The sequence below is a fragment of the Balaenoptera borealis genome (assembly GCF_965194805.1).
Source record: "Balaenoptera borealis genome assembly, chromosome: 1".
NCBI lineage: Eukaryota > Metazoa > Chordata > Mammalia > Artiodactyla > Balaenopteridae > Balaenoptera > Balaenoptera borealis.
The window spans coordinates 10,202,309-10,223,392 of record NC_138860.1 but is presented as its reverse complement, the minus strand read 5'-3'; the positions used below and the strand labels follow the sequence as shown (position 1 = coordinate 10,223,392).

At 34.4% G+C, this 21,084-nt stretch overlaps 2 protein-coding genes across 2 annotated transcripts in view; one reads left to right on the top strand and one right to left on the bottom strand.

Moving 5' to 3' along the window:
• The window catches only part of RGS18 (regulator of G protein signaling 18), a 46,272-nt gene extending 32,592 nt beyond the window's left edge, over window positions 1-13,680 (top strand). The window contains exon 5 of the mRNA XM_082395540.1: window positions 1,090-13,680. Coding sequence (XP_082251666.1) covers window positions 1,090-1,347 — 258 coding nt within the window. The 3' untranslated portion in view covers window positions 1,348-13,680. The remainder of the gene's footprint in view (window positions 1-1,089) is intronic.
• Window positions 1-21,084, bottom strand: part of LOC309630376 (uncharacterized protein) — a gene marked incomplete at its 5' end in the record, with an annotated part of 1,321,579 nt that overhangs the window by 688,011 nt on the left and 612,484 nt on the right. The gene's annotated exons all lie outside the window — the stretch shown is intronic.

Genomic DNA, 21,084 nt, shown 5'->3' with positions numbered 1-21,084 from the left:
TTTGCCCTGTAATTACTATCCCTACACATTAAGATAGACTAAAAGAAAATTTCATAATAGAAAGATGAGGAAAACCTAATTTGGCAATGGTTCAAGTGAAAAAACAATTGTGATTTTTTTTTTTTACTGCAAGCTCAGTATGAGGTAACTGTATGAAACAATTGCTAAAATGGCTATTAAACCAGCAAATATTACTTCACTATCCTTGAATATGAATTAAATAGAGTTTCTGTATTTTTAGTACGTGCTCAATAAATAGTGTCTTTTCACTGAAGTGTAGAACTGATAATCTGTCACTGTTAAGAGTTCTGTTTGACTATAAATTGTTGCTGTCCACGAGGTAGCATTGCTTATGTAGATATTGTCGCACATGAAATGACAGTTATTTTCCTTGTTTCAGTATGTCTCAATCTGTTTTGTGTTTCAAAGTATTATCCTGTCTTCCCCTTACACACAAGTAAACAAAGGCAGCTGGCTATGTGGTGTTACCCATCAAGGAAAAGGAAGAAACCTACTTGAAAACTGAAAACTTAGCACCATCAAAGCTGAATATATCATCAATGTTTTGATAAAAAGCATTAAAGGATTTTATATCTTTATATATATATACACACACACACGTATATATGCATATAGGCATTTTCAGCACACGTTTGCTTGTAAGAAAACATCATAATATAATGAAAAGAGCACTGAGATATAGCAAAAGCCTCACATTGAAATCCCAAATATGCCCCAAACACACTGCTTGCCCTCACTCAAAATAATTGAATTTCTACAAAGTTTAGTTTCCACTTTGAAAATGAGTTGAATCTAATGATCTCTAGGACACCTAACATTACATTGTTCCATGATCCTACTCTAGCAGAGAGTGATAAGGACCGGGTGCAAAGGGAGAGAAGAGCCAGGTAAAATGCCAGCCCAGAGTGAATCACTGGATCCCTAGACCCACAACAGGAAAAGCACCAAGCATCTAAGTGCCGTATGCCCCCTCCAACGTGGAGTCAGTCCTTTACTTCTGTTTCTCAAAGGTGTTTACTTAAGTAGATTGATGATAATTACACTTTTATTATTGTTATTATTATCCAGGTTAACCTTGATTTTCACACCAAAGAAATCGTTACCAGAAGCATCACCCAACCCACCCTCCACAGTTTTGATGCCGCACAAAGCAGAGTGTATCAGCTCATGGAACAAGACAGTTACACACGTTTTCTGAAATCTGACATCTATTTAGACTTGATAGAAGGAAGACCTCAGAGACCAACTAATCTTAGAAGACGATCACGTTCATTTACCTACAATGAATTCCAGGATGTAAAGTCAGACGTTGCCATTTGGTTATAAAGAAAATTAATTTTGCTCATTTTGCTGGCAAGCTTGTATATCTGCTTCTAAGATATAGCATGTTTATGTTAACAAATTGGTAAGTCTTTTAAAATAAAGTGTGTCATTTGAAATGATTTAAAAAATGCAAACCAAAATTTTTATTTTAACAATATATACTCTATCTGCCAACATATTCTGTAAAAGCTTCCATCTGACTTCATTTCATTCATAGTCAGAAAAACATTGCTTAATTAAAAGGCAGAAAAGAAGTAATAATGATGTTGTGTAAGATTGTAAAAGTTAAACTTTTGCAAAATTTCAACAGTTTGGCCAAATATCTAGTTTGGACTTTTTTTCTAGATGCAAACTATATGATGCTCAGATAGCCATGTATTCGGACAACATTTTCTATAATGATGAAGCTTTTCTCTGGCTCAGTTATAGAGAGTATAGAACCCTGGCTCAAGAATAGCAATATATCACTTCTAGTTATAAGCCAGCAACAGGAACTTTTGGGAGGACACATTCATCTCTACAGAACTTCCAGGTCATACATAACCGAGGTTGATAATCAAGAATGGGATCCACATTTGTGCTCATTCCTAAGTGAGCATGGACTTACTCAGTTACACGGAACCGCTTCTGCTGGTCAAAGAAACATGACCAGATGCTGCAATAGCTCCAGGTTGGGACTGAGTGGAGCATCTTCTCATCTATGAGAAAAACTTGCCGCTAAAATAGTGGGCAGTCAGTCATCTGAATGATGACCAGAGGAGGTTTATCCCCAGAGTCATGAACCTTTATTTTTGGAATGAGAGGAAATAAAGAGGCAAGGAGTCCAAGGCCCTGGAAACCCAGGCACATGCCACATTGGCTCATATTCAGATAGTGTTCCTCCATGGATCATGTTCTTATTCCAAATCTCACTGAATCATTTAATACTATATTATTCAAATACAATGATGCTAATAAGTATGTATGTCTCTACCTATAGGGAAATAGTTACTTTTAGATGTGTGTTGCATGATGTGTAAATGTCTGTATTTAAAATGTCATACCCTTGGCTTTGGCAAATGTTATTTTAGTTGAACTGTAAAGTATAAAACTGTAGATCACCTATAGTAATAAATATTTTTTAATTTCTTCATTCATACAGTTAATGTTTATCTCACCGATTATTGATGATCCTTCCTGTCATCAAATTAGACAAAGACATATTTTCTTATTTTAGAATGGTATTGGAGTAGAAAGTATTAATCGAGTTATTTTGTCACTGATCTTAATGCTAAATCAATTCCCAATATTGTTGTGAATATGAAAACAAGGCATTATGCATTTCAAAGATCAACTAAGAAAATTATTTTTCTTTTTTCTTTGGCTGATTTGTATTTTCTTTTTTTGTGGTAGTCTGTTTTCAGAGAGTTTGATAGCTTTATACACAGAGTTAAGACTTTATACAAGCTGTCTGATCTCATCAGAAAAAAATCATGGACTGATTTTAACAGCATTTTTCTAGGACCACAGATAGCTAGTATGTAGCTTTTTCATTTGTAATACTCTTTAGAAGCATCCAATATCTTGTTTAAATTATGAAATATTCCATGAGACCCTTCAAAAACATACCAGGACTTTTTGATGAAGTTAAACCTTGACTTCAAGGAGTTTGTGTCTGTAGGGGGGATAAGTAGTCAAATACAGAAAACAAAATAAACAATTGTAGAAGTGAAAGAAGTCAAGTAAAAACGTGCAGACAGTACTGAACGCTGGCTGAAGGAATTGTAGAAATATACAATGAAAGCCTGAGAGTCTTAACGTCTGGGCTCCTTATCAGATGCCCGATTCTCAGAAATTCATTTAATTTCTAAGCATCCTTCCTCCACACATTCTTTTCAAGATAAGGACTCATGATTTCTAATTTCTAATTTTCCTTATGGTCCTCACATTTATGGATTCTATCGATTTATTGACCTGATATTCTCCAAAGCACCTCTTGGTTGATGCCTAAACAAGAAAAAGAGGCAAATAATTATGGTTAATGAAGGAAATTTTCAGACTAAAAGTTAATATGGGATATTGGTCTAAGAATAGGGAACAATTTTATAAAAAAATTAGAAGTACATGAAAGGAAAAAAAAAATCACAGGAAATATAGCTTACATTTTTTTGACCAGTCACATGTATAAATACAGAATGTCTTTAAAGAGAGACTTGGGTTGAATTAAATCATCTGAGGTGTTATAAAGCCCATAGACAAAAGTCAATACCCAGACCGTCATATTTCGTACATAACAGAAGCTCAATAAATGACCTTGGAATTAAATGGAAGCAATAGGAGGCCCTATGAGGAAAGTAGTACATATTTCAGCAAAAGGTAAAGGCTTTCCAATGTGGCATATTTTTATTTAAATCCTGGTTCTGCCACTTATCAAAAGCAATATGTTGGGAAAGTTACTTAAATATTCTGAACTTCACTTTTTCATTTGTAATATTGGAATAAAACATTTACAGTGTTCTTAAGATGATTAAATTTTAAAATATTTGTGAAGTGCCAAGTATAGATTAATTTACTTTAGTGCATGGACAGGATTATGAAAAGTATTCCCTGTATTTAAGTACCACATTCTATTTATTTATTTTTAAAATACTTTTCTGATTTTTTTTGGTGTTGCTATAAATTTATTTATTTTTGGCTGCATTGGGTCTTTGTTGCTGCAAGTGGGCTTTCTCTAATTGCTGCAAGTGGGGGCTACTCTTCATTGCCGTGCGTGGGCTTCTCGTTGTGGTGGCTTCTCTTGTTGTGGAGCACAGGCTCTAGGCGCGCGGGTTTCAGTAGTTGTGGCACATGGGCTCAGTAGTTGTGGCTCACAGGCTCTAGAGCGCAGGCTTAGTAGTTGTGGCGCACGGGCTTAGTTGCTCCATGGCATGTGGGATTTTCCTGGACCAGGGCTCGAACCCATGTCCCCTGCATTGGCAGGCAGATTCTTAACCACTGCACCACCAGGGAAGTCCCTTAAGTACCATATTTTAATTATAATATAAAATTTCTAGTAATGTCTAGGTTACAAATCAGACAAATATCCTTTGAGAAAAATGAGATTTCCAGAATAACATATGTGGGCAGCTATTGCTCTCATGAAATCTTTTATAATTTTGCACTGCAAACAAAAGTAAATAATGACTTTTAGCTAAATGAAAAATACTGGAACATTAAAAGCTTAAATTGTTTTTAAAGACAAAGCTGAAAAAGCTTAACTTTTTGGTTATGTGCGGTGTAGCCCTTCTTTAAGAGAAAAAAAGGGGACAAAGAATATTGAAGATACACAAACCCTGAATGTTCACAGACTTAACTATATAGCATTAACTAAATTTAAACACATTAAATTTACTTTCACTGTGTCATATTAACTGGCCTTATATTTGATTGCCTTGCTCTTTAATTATCATCTGTCTTAAAATGAAAACAAAACCGAAAACCCTTGATAATTTGACAAATTGGTTCATCTACATCACCTAAAGTCTTTTCAACAATGAAAATAAAAGGTAAGATAACATATCCAAACCCATTTTCTGTAACATGTTGGTTGAATGAACAAATATTTATTGAACACTGTGTATTTGATTGGTACTGTTAGCTGCTGGACATTCAGACATGAATCAAACAGGAGTGAAAGGCAGGGAGAAAGAAAGAAACTTTCTTCCGGGATGTTCTCTGATAAAGTTTGCATTCTACAATATGCAGCTGAAAGCCACGCTTAAACAAGACAATCCTTCAAATTTATCCCAAATCGCAAATCCATCTGTGACTGATGATGCAGGTATCATTTATCTTTTGAAGCTAGGAGTTGAGTAGCTAATTTCATTTAAGAGAAAAACAGTAGACCCACTAATTTGCACAAACTTTGCTTATCTTATAAAACGAAGGCAAAACTAACCAAAAGCATACACACATATATAAACACATCATAATTAAGGTTTTTTTGTTGTTAACTTCATTTCATTGTTTTTGCCTTATAAGTCAACAAATTGTAGAAAGGGCCTCCATAGAGTAAAAAAAGGTCCTTCAAATGGTTAAAGAAAAAAACCCCACATAATTGTAAGCAACATTAAAAAAATAATATCACTTGAGAAACAGTAGAGAGAAATTAATAGCAGAAGTGGTAAAATATTGCATTTAATAAAATTAAAAGACAGTATCAACTGTGATTTTAAAGAAAATAATCATTCTACAGAAAATCATATTTATGTGGAACTTAGCCTTCTAATTAAGTTTTCTATAGTAGAAATGCAACTTTTAGAATTAATAACCAAGGGAAATTCTTTATCATAGATTTCATAAAAACAACAGCATTATCTTTAGATAGTCTGTTTACAGTCTCATCTGTGATATCTTTACCTACTGGGAGGAAATAAGTAATAATTGTGGGGAAGATGACGATTAAAACTGTTAAATTTGGAGCTACTAAAAATATCAAAATTGTGCATAATAGACTCTATTTACTAGAGCAAAGAACTGAATAAAAACATTTGAAAAGATTGCCATCAGTATGTGAAATCTCCAAGTTATTGTCTGAACATTAAACTTTTGTGACATGCAGAGAAATTGGAATATTTAAACATGAACTCGAATGAGGGCATATCCGTATTAATGATACCAGTGATACATGTATTTAATAACCCATAGTTTGGAATACCTCATGCCTAATTTATCCTTATTTAATCATACAGAGCCGCTGCAACTCAATAAACATTTGCTACAGCTTCACCTCGGTTCCAGTCACTGTACTGGATGGTAGGAAAGCAAAGATGAATAACACAGTATAAAGTTTATCACTGAGGATATTACACCCCATGGTGTTCCTGTGTAGGCAAACACATAAACCAGTCATTTCAATATAACATGCAAAACATTCACATATATCTCACTTCACCTATCTCTAAAAAATGGCAAGACAGTTTCACAATGATGTAGTAAAATACCAGAGTTACACCTTTGTGTCTTCACAATATGTCTGAGTATATTTTATGGTATAAGGTTAGGTACTGAATTGCTCTTTCCAATGAAATACTTTCAAATGCTTTACTTTACTTTAAAATGCCAATCTCTGGAAACCTGAACTGATCTCATGGAATAGATAAATGGGCATTATTCACATCATAATGTGATTCATTACAGGCTCCCTTTAAGTAGGAGCTCCCAGAAATGTATTTAGGCATTATTCACAGAAAATTATTTCACATAGAGTCTTTGGAAGTAAATTTTTGGTAGAAAACTGAAAAGCAGATAAATGAATATCACCCCCAAACCAGATATATGATACCTCAAACTATGAAGTAAATTCATTGAAAAATCATGGTTCAATCCATAAAATTTTATTTATCTATATTATTCATAAGCATATCCATTATGAAATGTAATATTAACATTCTCTAAAAAATCATAGGATCATGAAGGAAACAGTAACTTAGCAACTTGGTCCATTAATTTATTTTTGCTAGCCAATTTCAGGTATATTTTCTTCTATTCTGTTTTTTATTTGTTTTTTTCCTCTAGGTGGCTATTTTGCCAAGAATTTGTAAAATAAGATTTCAGGGTGATATAGATAGATAGATACATACATACATACATATATAGATATATACACCTATGGTTTGATTCTTAAAAGATGATAAATAATAATTATAATTATTCTTCAGTCTACTGGGTTAAGTGTAATTTCTCTGTCACTCAATTTCACTATTTTTCCCTCACTGAAGAAAGTCCTTAGGCAAATGTTTGGGGTGATATAATATGACAATATTTACACTTTGCAAAGGATTTTGATTAGGAAATTAAGCTTATAAACATCAAATAAAAAGTATTAGAGAAAAGTCAATAAAATAGTAATTTGAGGGCTTTAAAAAAGTGTGTGAAAAGAAGAATTTTTAATCGCTGAATATTGCAAATACTGATTGTTTATTCCAGCAACTGTGAGTATCTGCCTAAAAAAAGAAAAGATATCATTTAACCTGCATTAAGACAAAGACACCATGAATGTCATAATGGCTCCTAAAAGGCAGTATTTTATTCCAAGTAAAACACTGTGGGATGCTCTTGAATAAGAAAAAATTAGCAAGATTTGAAATTTTCTATTTAAAGCATGACATTGTTCTGAAAAGGGGAATCCAGTTCATTACTGGCAACCTGCTTTAGACAGCAGATTTCTTAAATTTTATTTCATCACTGAACACTATTGCTGAGAGGAGATTTAGAGATCATGTTCCATCAACCTTTCACATTTTAAAAGTCAGAATAATGAAGTCATCTCTAGAATAATTTAGAGCAATAATAAAGAATTTGAGTGAAAAATGACTCAGATATCAACCATTATTGTTTATTTATTCATCTCATCAATAATTCCTTAATGCCTCCTAAGTATCAGGATTCTCTTCTGATAAAACACAAACTGTCAAAAAGTCATCTTGTTTGTTTTACTGGAAATTAAACCTTAATCAGAACTCAACATGAAACTAGATTCTTTCCTTCAAATTTATTTTTGCTGATATTATAAATATGTGTGTTAGTGAATATACATATACACAGCCATAATTGTTCAAAGAAATGCAAACTATATTAAAGTTAATTGTTTTTTATTTAATTTTACTTGTAAAATGCTAAAGATATTACAATTTAATTGAATGGTAATTTTCAAAGCAATGAAAATTCAAAGAATTTTATTTTATGGAAGAAATGAAGTAAATTAATTATGTTTATTGGCATAGTATCTGAATTTGTTAGTCATAATTCTTATCAGTATTTAAATTCTAGTCATTTCTTGACTTCCTGATTTTTGGAAGTATTGAGATACTTAATAATATTTTTCATATTAAAATTGCATATTTAATCTAATAACTACTCAATTGTAAAATACTAAGTTTACATACTTCTGTCTTTGGCTTTAATACTTAGGATATGTGTCATATAGTAAATGAGTTGATCTCTTAAATTCACTTTTCAATAGAACTACCTTAATTTTTGGATACTTGGTTGAATAATTTTTATAAGACCTAATTAGAGCTACTGGTTTATTCTTTTGTTCTATTTTAAAATGTCCATTGTTTCTTTTTACTACTTTACATATGCCACACAGGTTTGCTTCCAAGATTCCAATACATCTATAGAATAAATGCTGGAATGACTACTACTGGTTAAAATTAATAGTATACAAAGTAAAAATTTAAATTATAAACTTTGATCACAGAGATTAATTTTTCTCTTCCATGACATAAGACTGTCTTTAGCAAAGATATAAAATGAGTTGTTTGCTCAAGTCTCTTCAAAGGATGCTTCAGACCAGACTTCACATTAACAAGAAAAAAAAAAAAAAAGGCTCAAGATACCAAATGTAAAATCACAATCATACATTTGTAAGTTTTTGATGAATATATCCTTTTAAAACCTCTAATCATGTTACATAAAGTAAAGGAACGTTTAACATCATAGAAAAACAATGAATCACACAGAAGGAAAGTAGGCTTAGACAGCAATGGGAAAGAAGGAGGTTCTGGGAGAACCAGATAATTAATCTCCATGAAAACATTCTCAAATAGGAAAGACTTTTGTGCATGTAGTAATATGTTATATGTAACTGAATCATAGACTTTATTAAACAATCATTGAATCTACTTATATTTTTTGTTTTACAAACCCTGAGGTCAACAGCTTGACAATCTTACTACTTTATATGTTATGATTCTTTCTTCTACTTTTTTAAAATAAAAATTTCTAAAAAAAAAAATTGGGTCTCATGGGGTTTTATAGATTGGCTATTTTATCTCCTAGGCTGCATCTTCCTAAACTAAGTAATTGGTTATTGACATTATTCTGAAATCTATAAGCTCTCTTTATAGGTCTGTTTCCTTTAAACCTAGCTTAAAAACAAAACTATTCCTGGGTATGAAAATAAAACACCAATACTTCTATTTTTGATTCCATGCATGACATTACATTCAAAAGCACTTTAAATTGAAATTGAATCAGGATGTTTAGATAAAGGAAGTAAAGTCCATGTAATATGATTTCAGCATTTGAAAATAAGATGCAATGTGAATTTAAAATAAATGGTGCATGGGAAACCCAAAGTTTTTCTCCTTCTTCTTTAGTATACAAGACATTAGTGCCACCAGGCATTATAAGGTTATATTTGTGAATTTTAGGAGGCAACTGAGACTTTGTGAACAGAAAATACACAACTTGCGTTTTATTTTCCTCAGAAATCATCAGAGATTAAAAAACTAATCCAAAAGCACTCTTAGATAAAACTGAAAATAGTTTATTATTTGTAACTACTACATGCAAAAGCACATCTTTCATTTCTAGGTATTTAAGGTATTTTTGTTTCTTAATATGTGAATATATTTTGGAAGTACAAATTGAGGATTTTCAGATATTTACAGAATCAAAATGTCTTTGTCTTTATATGTGTTTCACCGATTTCAAGCAGCCTGAGAAAAATGTCAAATATGCCAATATATGGTATGAAAAGCACCCTCCAATTCTGAGAACATTCAGAGCTAATTGTTGCCAGCACTTTTTTCTTTTCTACTATATTCCAATATTTTAAGAGTTGTTATTTCATTTTCATCCTGAGACCAAATATTTTAATTTTTTGCCAATTGTCTAGATTTTTATTTCATTATATAATAAGATCGATGACTTGGCATGCTAAAAGCGTCTCAAACTTCAACAACATAGAGGAAGAAATACTTTCTGAAAATGATTTTCCTAAGCAGATTCATTTTACAATTTAATTTCCTTCAATGAGGTAAAGGTCAGTATGAGGCTATAAGAAAGTTAATTTGCATGAGGTATGCATAAGGAATATGAAAATAATACAACATGAAATATTCCTAATTCAAGCTTTTAAAACCAACCTCAGGGCTAAAAGAGTAATTATCAGAGAAAATAGCTCAACAATTACAACAAACTTTTTTTGATGATGTCAACTAACACATTCTTATCCTGAGAGACATAGAGAGACAATCCTGTAGAGTAACAAGTTCTCAGAATTAGCAATCCTTTGTATTGCCTCCTTCATATGTTCATTGGCTTTAGAATATGTTTATCAGTGCTAAGTTTGTCAACTCTTAATACAATTCTCTGTGCAGTTCTACTAGTCAAGTAATTCTAAGCCAGTTTTATCTTTACGCTGATTACCTCTTTGCATCTCACCAAACTTACACTAGTATTTTTTTAACCATGGCAACCAACATGTGTTTATTCATTGGCTATGCCCCATGTTTATCTATTTGAACAGGATTCTTACTCAGATTGTACTCTTATTCACAATAGTGTGGCAGACATCTGTTGATCTGTTGTTTATCTAAAAATCAAATTATTTTAATAAAATTGTCATAGAATTATGATCTCTCTCAGGGTCAATCAACTGATCCCTACCCTGTTCCCTTTAAATCAAAATAACTAATAACTCTACATTTCTTGATAAGAAAGTCTGCTTTTCTTGAACCCTATTGAGCATGTAAGAGAGTTTTTTGAAATTTTATGATGGATCCTGCAAAATATTAATTCAGAGACATGACCCTGTTTCTCTGCTGAGCTGAGTTATAATGCCTAAAAAAAGCACATTGCACGGCATATCTTGCTCCCAGATTTCTTCCTGGAGCATTTGGGTGTGAAACCTCTTACAATCCCTCTATGTCTCCTGAAGCTTCCTCTCTCCTTTCACAGCCACCCTGACCTGAGAGAGCAATCCCAACATGGAGTCCAGATTCTTGGTAGTTTGTTGTGGAGATTTTACCCAGTGGTAGTTTGCTTCTGTTTTAGTTTGTATGGTCATTTTAAGATTTTGTCTTTTTTTCTTTCCTGGGTTTTCTTAGTCAATATACTGAGAAGTCGGACAGCACGCACTACTGCAAGCACTGCTAAACAGAAGTTACTGTGAATTAGAAGTTCTTTCCTAATTTGATTTTATACTTCTCTAGGATGGGTATTCTTCCAAAGAGGTTCTAACAGAAAACGGTAACAATGCTAGTTAAGTAAATGTATGTATTCATGTCCTTTTGGTTTTTCTATACTATTTTCTTCTCTAATAATCCTAAATAATAATCAAATTACTAACTACATTTTTTTTTTGCTGTGCTATGCAGCTTGTGGGGAATCTTAGTTCCCCAACCAGGGATCAAACCTGGGCCCCCTGCAGTGGAAGCACGAAGTTCTAACCACTGGACCGCCAGGGAAGTCCCACTAACTACATTTATTGAGGGTATAATATGTGTTAAGCATAGTATTCTATCCTTGCCACTTACTGGTGTTTTGACTCTGACAAACAACTGCTTCATGACTGGTTTCCAACTATATAGGAGGCAATAATAATGTCCCTCCCTTACAGTTTCTGGAGGACTAAATGAGCTAATGTATCAAAAGAATTTAGACAAATGTTTGATACACAATAAGCACTCAATACATGTTAGCTCTTGTTCCATGAAACACGTCGATTTCCAAATAGCTGAACTATAGGTAGAAAAGAGCCGTCCATCCTTTCCTTACTCCCATGCCTAAAAGCAGATAACAGTGAAGAAAGAGTAATATTTAAATGACTGTTTTCCTTGATTTTGCCTCCGTGTGTGTGGTGTGTGTATGTGTATGTGTGTGTGTCCTTATTTATTGTGGAAGCCAGAATTCTAAGATGGCCCCCAAGACTCTCGCTCCCTGGTGTACACATCTTATAAAACCATGAACCCTTGAATGTGGGTGTAACTTGTGCATATGATGGGTACTCACTCCCTTGGTTGGGTTATATTATATAGCAAACTATGATGGAATTGTCACTCCAGTAGTTACACAACCAGGCCAATACCTTGATTTCAGCCATGAGACCCTGAGCAGAGAACTCAGGTGAACCCTACCCAGAATGCAGACCCACTGATAAGTTTGTGGTAGTTTGTTACACAACAATGAAAACACGAATAAATGTCTTTAAACCTCTAAACCCCTTTATGTGCACACCTTTCCTGATATTTATATAGTCATCAGCTGATACTAATCCAGCTATTAAATATTTATTGAACAACTATTATATATCATGAACATGTAAGAAGTATTGGGGATACATAAACTGATAAATTAGACATGATCGACTACTTATTTTTAAAATGTTATGCCCCAAATTGACCAAATACAACAGATGATTTCACACCAGTGCAAAGTTCAATGGGACATTGATCTGACTGTACACTTTGCTGCAGACAAAGGAAGCAATAGATTTTTGGGGGCTATTTATTCAATGTTAGGTCATTTATTCCCAAAGAGAAAATTCTTTTTTGCAATGACATTTTTAGAGAGGAGATCTGTTTCATTTTTCACGGAGTTACTGTGAAACACTACAAAGATTTTTAAAAAGCATTTTAAGCCTCTTGAAGGAAGCATACTTTGCAAATGCTAAAGAAGATTACTATTAATAAAAAGCAGTTTAATGATCTTATCTATAGAATCACCCTTATCCAAATATATTGCCATAGTGTCCTATTTATTTAAGAACAGACTTAATTTTTAGTTACTTCATCAGATCAAGTATCTTCCGCCATGTTTTAAAATCTGTTAGGCAATGATTAGTGCTAGAAATGAATATTAAAGGGCATTTTTATAAGCATCTTTTAAACCTTAATTGCAACAGGCATCAGACTCACAGTTGATTATGGTTTCATAATTTCAAGTAGTATAGTAAATTAAAATACAATCTTATATGTGACCCTCATTTTAATATTTACATTTAGAATTCCCAAGACAGATGTCAGCGTAAAGTGCTGTCTAACCTAATCACTTTACTATTGTTTTACCAACAATTCCTGTAAGCCTCCAGACAAGAAAACTGATATATTGAAATTCCAATTGCCAATTACCTGCTGCCATGCTTAATGACTCCAGGATGCAAAACCCTTAGGTCAGGTTGCAATTAGAGACAGAACAAAACCACCACAAATAAAGAATAGACACACACCTTTTCAAGGTGGAACCCAACTCTGATTTGATTTGAAAAAGAATACTGGGAAAACACTTGCTTTTCACATCACACATATACACACCCATCTGTCTTTAGCTTGAAGCAGAAAAGTAAAATGTCAATTAGAAGCTACTATTGGTGCTATGGAACGAACTTAAACCAGAAAGCAGTGGACATTTCTAGAAACATCTACTGTAATTGTCATTTGGAGATTAACACATAGTAAAAACTGTCTTATAAGCAGCTTCATGATACTATCTGAACTTCTGAACAACTACTTAATGTACACTAAAATTATTAACTTTTAAAATAATTCTATGATCTCTGAAAACAAATATAAAAAACAAACAAACAAACATGAATTTAGTAAGCAAATATCTTTCATGTGAAGGCCTATGTTTTTTCTGACCTTTTTGAACATTTTCTTTCTTTACCCTGTGACCAAAATTTTGTCTCATCCAGTATGAGACACATGTTCTAGGAGGATGAGTAAGGGGTTAAGAGATGGTGGAAGAGTAAATGAATTCTTCTAAGGTTAGTTCTGCAAAATCCAGGAGCCTGTAAAAAAGAATCATATGTGGGAAAAAAAATGTTTATGAAACTCTGCTTATAGTAATTCTAGTAGTAATATCCTAGCCACCATCACTCTAGCTGTTTACCTGCCTCTCTTTCCATGAAATCTGAGTTCCTGAAGGATATGAACACAGTTTGGCAAAATGGAAAAACATAACTAGTGTTGGGAGTTCCTCACAACCATGTTTTGTCCTAGCCTTTCACCTTCTATCTGTGTAATCTTATTTGTCAAAAATGAGCAGTGGCTAAGTCAGCTTCCTTTTTCTGTCTTAATAAGCAGGCGAGGGCTGGTCTGGAGGCTGAATAGGACATCTGTAGGCTAGGCTCCTTTTATCTTTTTGCTTGATTTTCTTCTCGCATGCCTTTGTCCCCATGGCTGCAACGTGCTGCCGCCACCATAGGCCTGATGTCTACTTGCCCAATCGAAATAAGAGGAGGACAAAGGGAAGAGTGCAAAGGGCTCCCTCCCAATGAAGTACCACCTCCTTTCTGGAAGGACACCCTCCCCAAGGACTAATCACATCAGCTGTGTTCCCTGGCCACAGGTAGTGTGGGGATACTGCAATTTCAGTTTTATAATTTTAAAATGAATAACATTTAAATGATATAATATACATGAAAAGCTTGTCATACGGCCTGACTCACACTGACACTAAGTGAATATCAATTGCATGAATGAATACATAGAATATATTTATTTAGAAATTAAAAAAATATTTACTGAAGTATCAAGTTTTTTTTAAAAATTTATTTATTTTGGCTGCATTGGGTCTTCGTTGCTGTGTGCGGGCTTTCTCTAGATGTGGAGAGCAGGGGCTACTCTTCATTGCGGTGCGCGGGCTTCTCATTGCGGTGGCTTCTCTTGTTGCGGAGCACGGGCTCTAGGCGCGTGGGCTTCAGTAGTTGTGGCACGCGGGCTCAGTAGTTGTGGCTCGCGGGCTCTAGAGCACAGGCTCAGTAGTTGTGGCACACGGGCTTAGTTGCTCCACGGCATGTGGGATCTTCCCGGACCAGGGCTTGAACCAGTGTTCCCTGCATTGGCAGGCGGATTCTTAACCACTGCGCCACCAGGGAAGCCCTGAAGTATCAAGTTTTTTTCACACAGTGAAGGTGGGGATGTCAGGATAGGGTGTGTTGGTTTGTATTTCAGTACTTCATTTATAAGCTGAGTGTTTAGACCTAAAAAGAGCTTTTCCCAGTTGTGCAGTTCATTGAGTAGCCTGTTTAACACAAAATATGCATACTTCTATTTAACCTAAAACATACTTGAACTATGTCAGCAGAATGACGTATATGTTGTACTGAGTGACTGGGTCACTCAGTTAAAATGAACCACATCCAGATTGGGGGTGGCTGGTGTCTCAGGATGTCTATATTGAGATGCGTGTACATTTGTTTATGAGAACATCTCATTTTTATAATATCTTTATATATGGTATACACTTATGTGTTTATATGTAAATATTTAACTGTTTAAGTAGAAGTATCTATTTTTTTTTTAATTCAAAATGTGGATTCCATCCATCTCAGTTTATTCTTTTATTGTCTTTTGAGAATCACGGGTCAGGATAAATTAATACATTTACCTAGACCAGATGAATTCTAACAGATCAGTTAAGGATAGCTAGACCAGACCAGACAAGGAGAACTCTTGACAGAATAATAATGCAAACTCTTATTTCTATACAAATTAATTCACTTAATGAAGATAGTCTGAAATTTTTTGGTAACAATTATGACTGCTCTAATTACCTATCCAGCTTACTGTTCCTACCCCAGAGTTTAGATGTATCAGGTGAGTTACCAAGTCTGCATTAAATTATTCTTTTTTTTTTTTAATTCTTAAAAAAAATTTTTTTTAAGTTTATTTATTTTTCTGCTTTGCTGCGTGTGGGCTTTCCCTAGTTGCACCGAGTGGGAGCTACTCTTCATTGTGGTGCGCAGGCCACTCCTTGCAGTGGTTTCTCTTGTTGCGGAGCATGGGCTCCAGGTGTGCAGACTTCAGTAGTTGTGGCACACGGGCTCAGTAGTTGTGGCTTGTGGGCTCTAGAGTGCAGGCTCAGTAGTTGTGGTGCACGGACTTAGCTGCTCCACGGCATGTGGGACCTTCCCAGACCAGTGCTCAAACCTGCATCCCCTGAATTGGCAGGTGGATTCTCAACTACTGTGCCACCAGGGAAGTCCCAAATCATTCTTGTAGTAGATCCAATGCTGACTTTGGTACATCATTTCCCTCAACTGGTTTTTCTGCTTTGCACTTTAGTTCTTTAGTGACAAGTATGGCTTTGAGCTTGTAAGTATTATGGCACTTGAATTACCTTCCTGGAGTACACAAGACTGCAGAGTGGTTATGAGCATAGAAACTGGAGCACAGTGAAGCTGACTTAAAACCTCTGCTCCAAAACATACTGTCCAGTGGACTTGCCCAAGTTGCGAACTGCTGTTTACTCATAAATCTTCTCATTTGTGAAATGAAAATAATTATTCCTACTTTATTTATTTTTTAGATTTTAAAAATTCAAGTATAGTTGATTTACAATACTACATTAGTTTCAGATATACAACATAGTGATTTAGTATTTTTATACATTATACTCCATTTAAAGTTATTATAAAATATTGGCTATACTCCCTGTGCTGTACAATATGTCCTTGTATCTTATTTATTTTATACATAGTAGATGTACCTCTTAATCCTTTACCCCTATATTGCTCCTCCTCCCGTCCCTCTCTCTACCGATAACCACTAGTTTGTTCTCTATATCTGTGAGTCTGTTTCTGTTTTGTTAAATATATTCTTGGTGTCATTTTTTAGATTCCACATATAGGTGATAACATAGAGTATTTGTCGTTCTCTGTATGACTTATTTCACTAAGCATAAAACCATCCCATCCCATCCATGTTGTTGCAAACAGCAAAATTTTATTCTTTTTTATGGCTAATATTGCATTGTGTGTATGTGTCTCTGTGTGTGTGTATACACACACACATACATACCACATCTTCTTTATCCATTCATCTGTTGATGGGACACTTAGGTTGCTTCCATACCTTGGCAATTGTAAATAATGCTGTTATGAACATTGGGGTGCATGTATCTTTTTGAATTACTGTTTTTGTTTTCTTCTAATATACACCCAGGAGTGGAGTTGCTGGGTCATATGGTAGTTCTATTTTTTAGTTTTTTGAGGAATATTCTTAATTGAATTAATTGCTTGGGAAACTAAATGAAATAAGACATTTATCCAATTAATACAATATTTGCTTAAAATCCACTATGTTCAAGGTTCATAGTACTTACTTAGAACAGGGAGGCTCTTTTATTTTATTGCCAAGAAAATTTTTTTGTCTGGTGTACTCAACACCTCTTGATTTTTGTCTTTCTGTGTACTGGCAGAATTCTTTTCCAGCCATATCTCAACACTACTCTTTGCTAAATACTCCCTGACTCTCAACTGAAAATTGTGCAGTCCTCTTCGAGCCTCCCAATCTCTTTTCTTTTGTAGAAATATTAGACATTTCTCAAGGTAAATACAGTGATCTCCCCCCTTCTCACATTTCAAGTCTTGAATGTTGGAAATGCTCTAAATTCTAAAAACACATAGATCACATTCTGACGCAATTATCCTCTGCACAAATTTATGATTATTTATATTACATTCTGTTATCCTCCCTACATAAAAGTCTCATTGAAGATTCTAACTATGGTTTATTTACCTTTGTATCCAACATAGGGTCTTATATATAGTAGAAATTGAAAAAAGTTTCAATGAATAAATGAATGTCTGAGCTGAAAAGCAGAAATTGACTTTTTCAAGTCAATTTTACACTAAAAATTATTTTAAACATCCACTCCTGTTTTAACTACTTTAAGGGGATAGTGGTTGAAACGGGATTAGGAGTCAGATCCAAACAAAGAGGTGCCAGTGCTTATGACACTGGCACCTCTTCAAGGGACTTATATGCCTGGGAGACAAAAAGGACAAAAGATGGTCGGGTCAAAAAGGCTCCGTGTGGAAGACACAGTGGCAATTTATTTTAACAACCACACACACACACATACAGACACACACACACACACACACACACACACACACACACACTGTATTTAAGTTTGAGATTTTTATAAGAATAAATTTTATACTTTATATTCACACTTTGGCAGCAGGGGAAGAGCAAGATGGCGCAGCACACAGTGGCTGCCCTGATTCAGCTTCACTACAAACACACCGATCCTGTTCTGTCACTGTCCCCATACACAGGGCAACCCACTTGCAGTTTAGAAAGCTAATGGAAATCTACTTCTTGTTGCACTGCAGCAGAGAATTGTAGCACTTTCTTATATGAATAAGAAAGATAAGTTAAGAGGAAGATTTTTCCTAGAATTTCAATTTTCAGAAATTCATCTATTCTGTCTCTGTAGTTTCCAGAGTTCTACTTGTGCAAACATTGACTCATCCCACCATGGAATTTTTATACGGTTGCCAAAGGTATCGGTAAGTGCATTAAATCACTTAAGTCCTGCCGAAGGGAAAAATAATAACCACGAAGAGAGTTAATTCTGAAAAGTAATTTCTTAGCAAATAATCTAATTATCTTTTACAATAGCAAAGGAAGGAACGTACTGTTTTCTTTCATTTCAAATATGCTAATAGGTACAAACTGCTGAAAAATAAAGATTTAATACTCTTTCACTTGAAGATTTATTTTTAATCTAAGAGGAAGTGAGTTTAGCCATAAAATATGATAAGAATAACTAAACAAAGAATGCATAAAACATAGGCCCTGTGCACTTCGGAGGTTATTGTCATAACAAAATTCACGAAACATGCTCAAGGTATTGGGTAGCATATATTACAAAGGTTGGACCATATCTGCCTTCAGGATTTGAGGTGGCAATCTTTGTTTTGTTTCTGTCTTCTTTCATCTATGGACTATTTTATAGCATTCTCTATTCTTACTGTTTACTATGTGCATTGAGAGCAATTATATTCTATTTCTGCCATAAAAGTTTCAATATTTCCAAACCAAGGTAAAAGTGGAAAACCATTATAAATTAAAACTACCAAGAGGATAATAGGATGCATAACAGAGGAGAGCCAAGGAGAACTGATGAAGACAGGCTACTACCTTCAGTTTTTAGAAAATCATCATGGATATAAGGCTTTGTGACAACAACAAAAAATAAAGGTGCAAGTTATTATTGGGTGGATGCAGATCACCGTTTTAAGTCTCCTGCCTTGCTTATTCTAGGTTCACAGTATCTGCCCTTGGAATCTCTCTTTATTATGGTAATCACAACTAATCCCTTGACACAGTAACGTGAAAATCCTCTATAAGATGCTTGTACAAAGTGATATTTTAAAATCTATCTTGAACAGCCTCTGGATATTACAGTACACCATCAACAGCATCATTGCTTGAATACTGGAGGTATAAGAAATTTCCTTTCAAGTCTGTTTCAAAAGCAAGGTGGCATTGAGACACATCTTGTATAATAGGCAGAATATATGGGAGAGATGGAAAGGGGCATTTCAGACATGTAAGGAAAAGACAGCCAAAGTCTAGATGTATGAAAGTGCTTCTTCTCTTCTGAAAATGGCTAGCTAGTACTTTGGATGATAATGGCACATGAAGCAGGAGATGGAGATGTGAATTTGTGAGGCGAGCTTTGAAGACAATGTGGCTGGAAAGGGACTTAGGGACAGATTGTAAATGGAGTCAATGGTTTCATCTATGAAGCCGATGTGCTGTGGAAACACCAGAACAACATTCACCTGGTAAAAGAATGAATCACCAATGACATTTTCATGCACAGAGATCCGGCGAGCCCTCAGTAGGGACCAGAGCATTTGCTACTTGGTACCAGATCTTGTCCAAGAATATATTGAAAAGCATACTTTGTATAGCTCTGAGAGTGAAGAGAGGAATGTTGGGGTTATCCTGGCTCTTTTGCAGAAAAATACTGTAGAAGCTAATGCACAAGAAATTCTACAGCATGATATTTTGGACTTCCCTTTAGGGAATTTTAAACAATCTGGGTGTTAGTAACTGGGGGAAGGAATTGTGATCCTCTTTAATAAACTAAAGCTTAAAAGTTTGGTTAAAAAAAGTTTTTTTGAAAAGTAGATTTTAGAGTCAGATTTTCATATCGTCAATCATTTAACAAATATTTGGGGCTTCTATTAGGTATTAGGTATTGTTCAAGATGCTCAGATTAATGGCAAAAAAAGTCATAGCGCTTCAAAGAGGCTAGAGTGTGACTGGCATGACATGATCAGACTATTAATTATAATAAGTTTTGATAAATATATGGTGCCACGCCAATCAGCAATATAAAGACACCTAATGTTTGAGGGTGTCAGGGACAAATTCCTGAGGAAGTAACATTAAACTAAGAATTAAAGGATGAATGAATCACTGCCCTCTGGAAAAGACAGAAGGAGGCTAGCATAAAAGGAGATGTATTCCAGGAAAACATAAAAAGAAACTATTGCAAAGATAAAAAATAATCAGTACTGACGAGGATATGGAGAAACTGGAACACTTCTACACTACTGGTGGAAATGTAAAATGGTGCAGCGGCTTTGGAAAAGCGCCTGGCAGTTTTTTAAAAGGTGAAATAGAGTTACCATATGACTCAGCAGTTCCACTGAAAACTATACATTCAAGAGAACTGAAAATATATGTCCACACAAAAACATATGCACAAATGTTCATAGGAGCACTACTTCTAATAGTGAAAAAGTAGAAACAATCCAGAAGTCCATCAACTGATAAATAGATAAATAAAAGTGCTGTAATATCCATACAGTGGATTATTATTTGGCAACAAAAAGAAATGAAGTACTTATTCATGCTACAACACAGATGAGTATTGAAACTATTATGTTAGGTAAAAGAACAAAGACACAAATCATAAGTGTAAGATTCCATTATGACATGTCCACAGGAGGCAAATCTAAGTTGACAGAAAGTAGATTAGTGGTTGCCTAGGGTTGCAGGAGGGTAGGGTGGAGAGGAGAGGACCAGACTGAGGTAGGGAATGGCTGCTAAGGGCTATTGGGTTTCTTTTAAGAGTGATGAAAATATTCTTAAATTGATTATGTTGATGATTGCACAATTCGGTGAATACACTAAAAGCCATTGAATTGTACAATTTAAATGGGTGAATTGTATGATATGT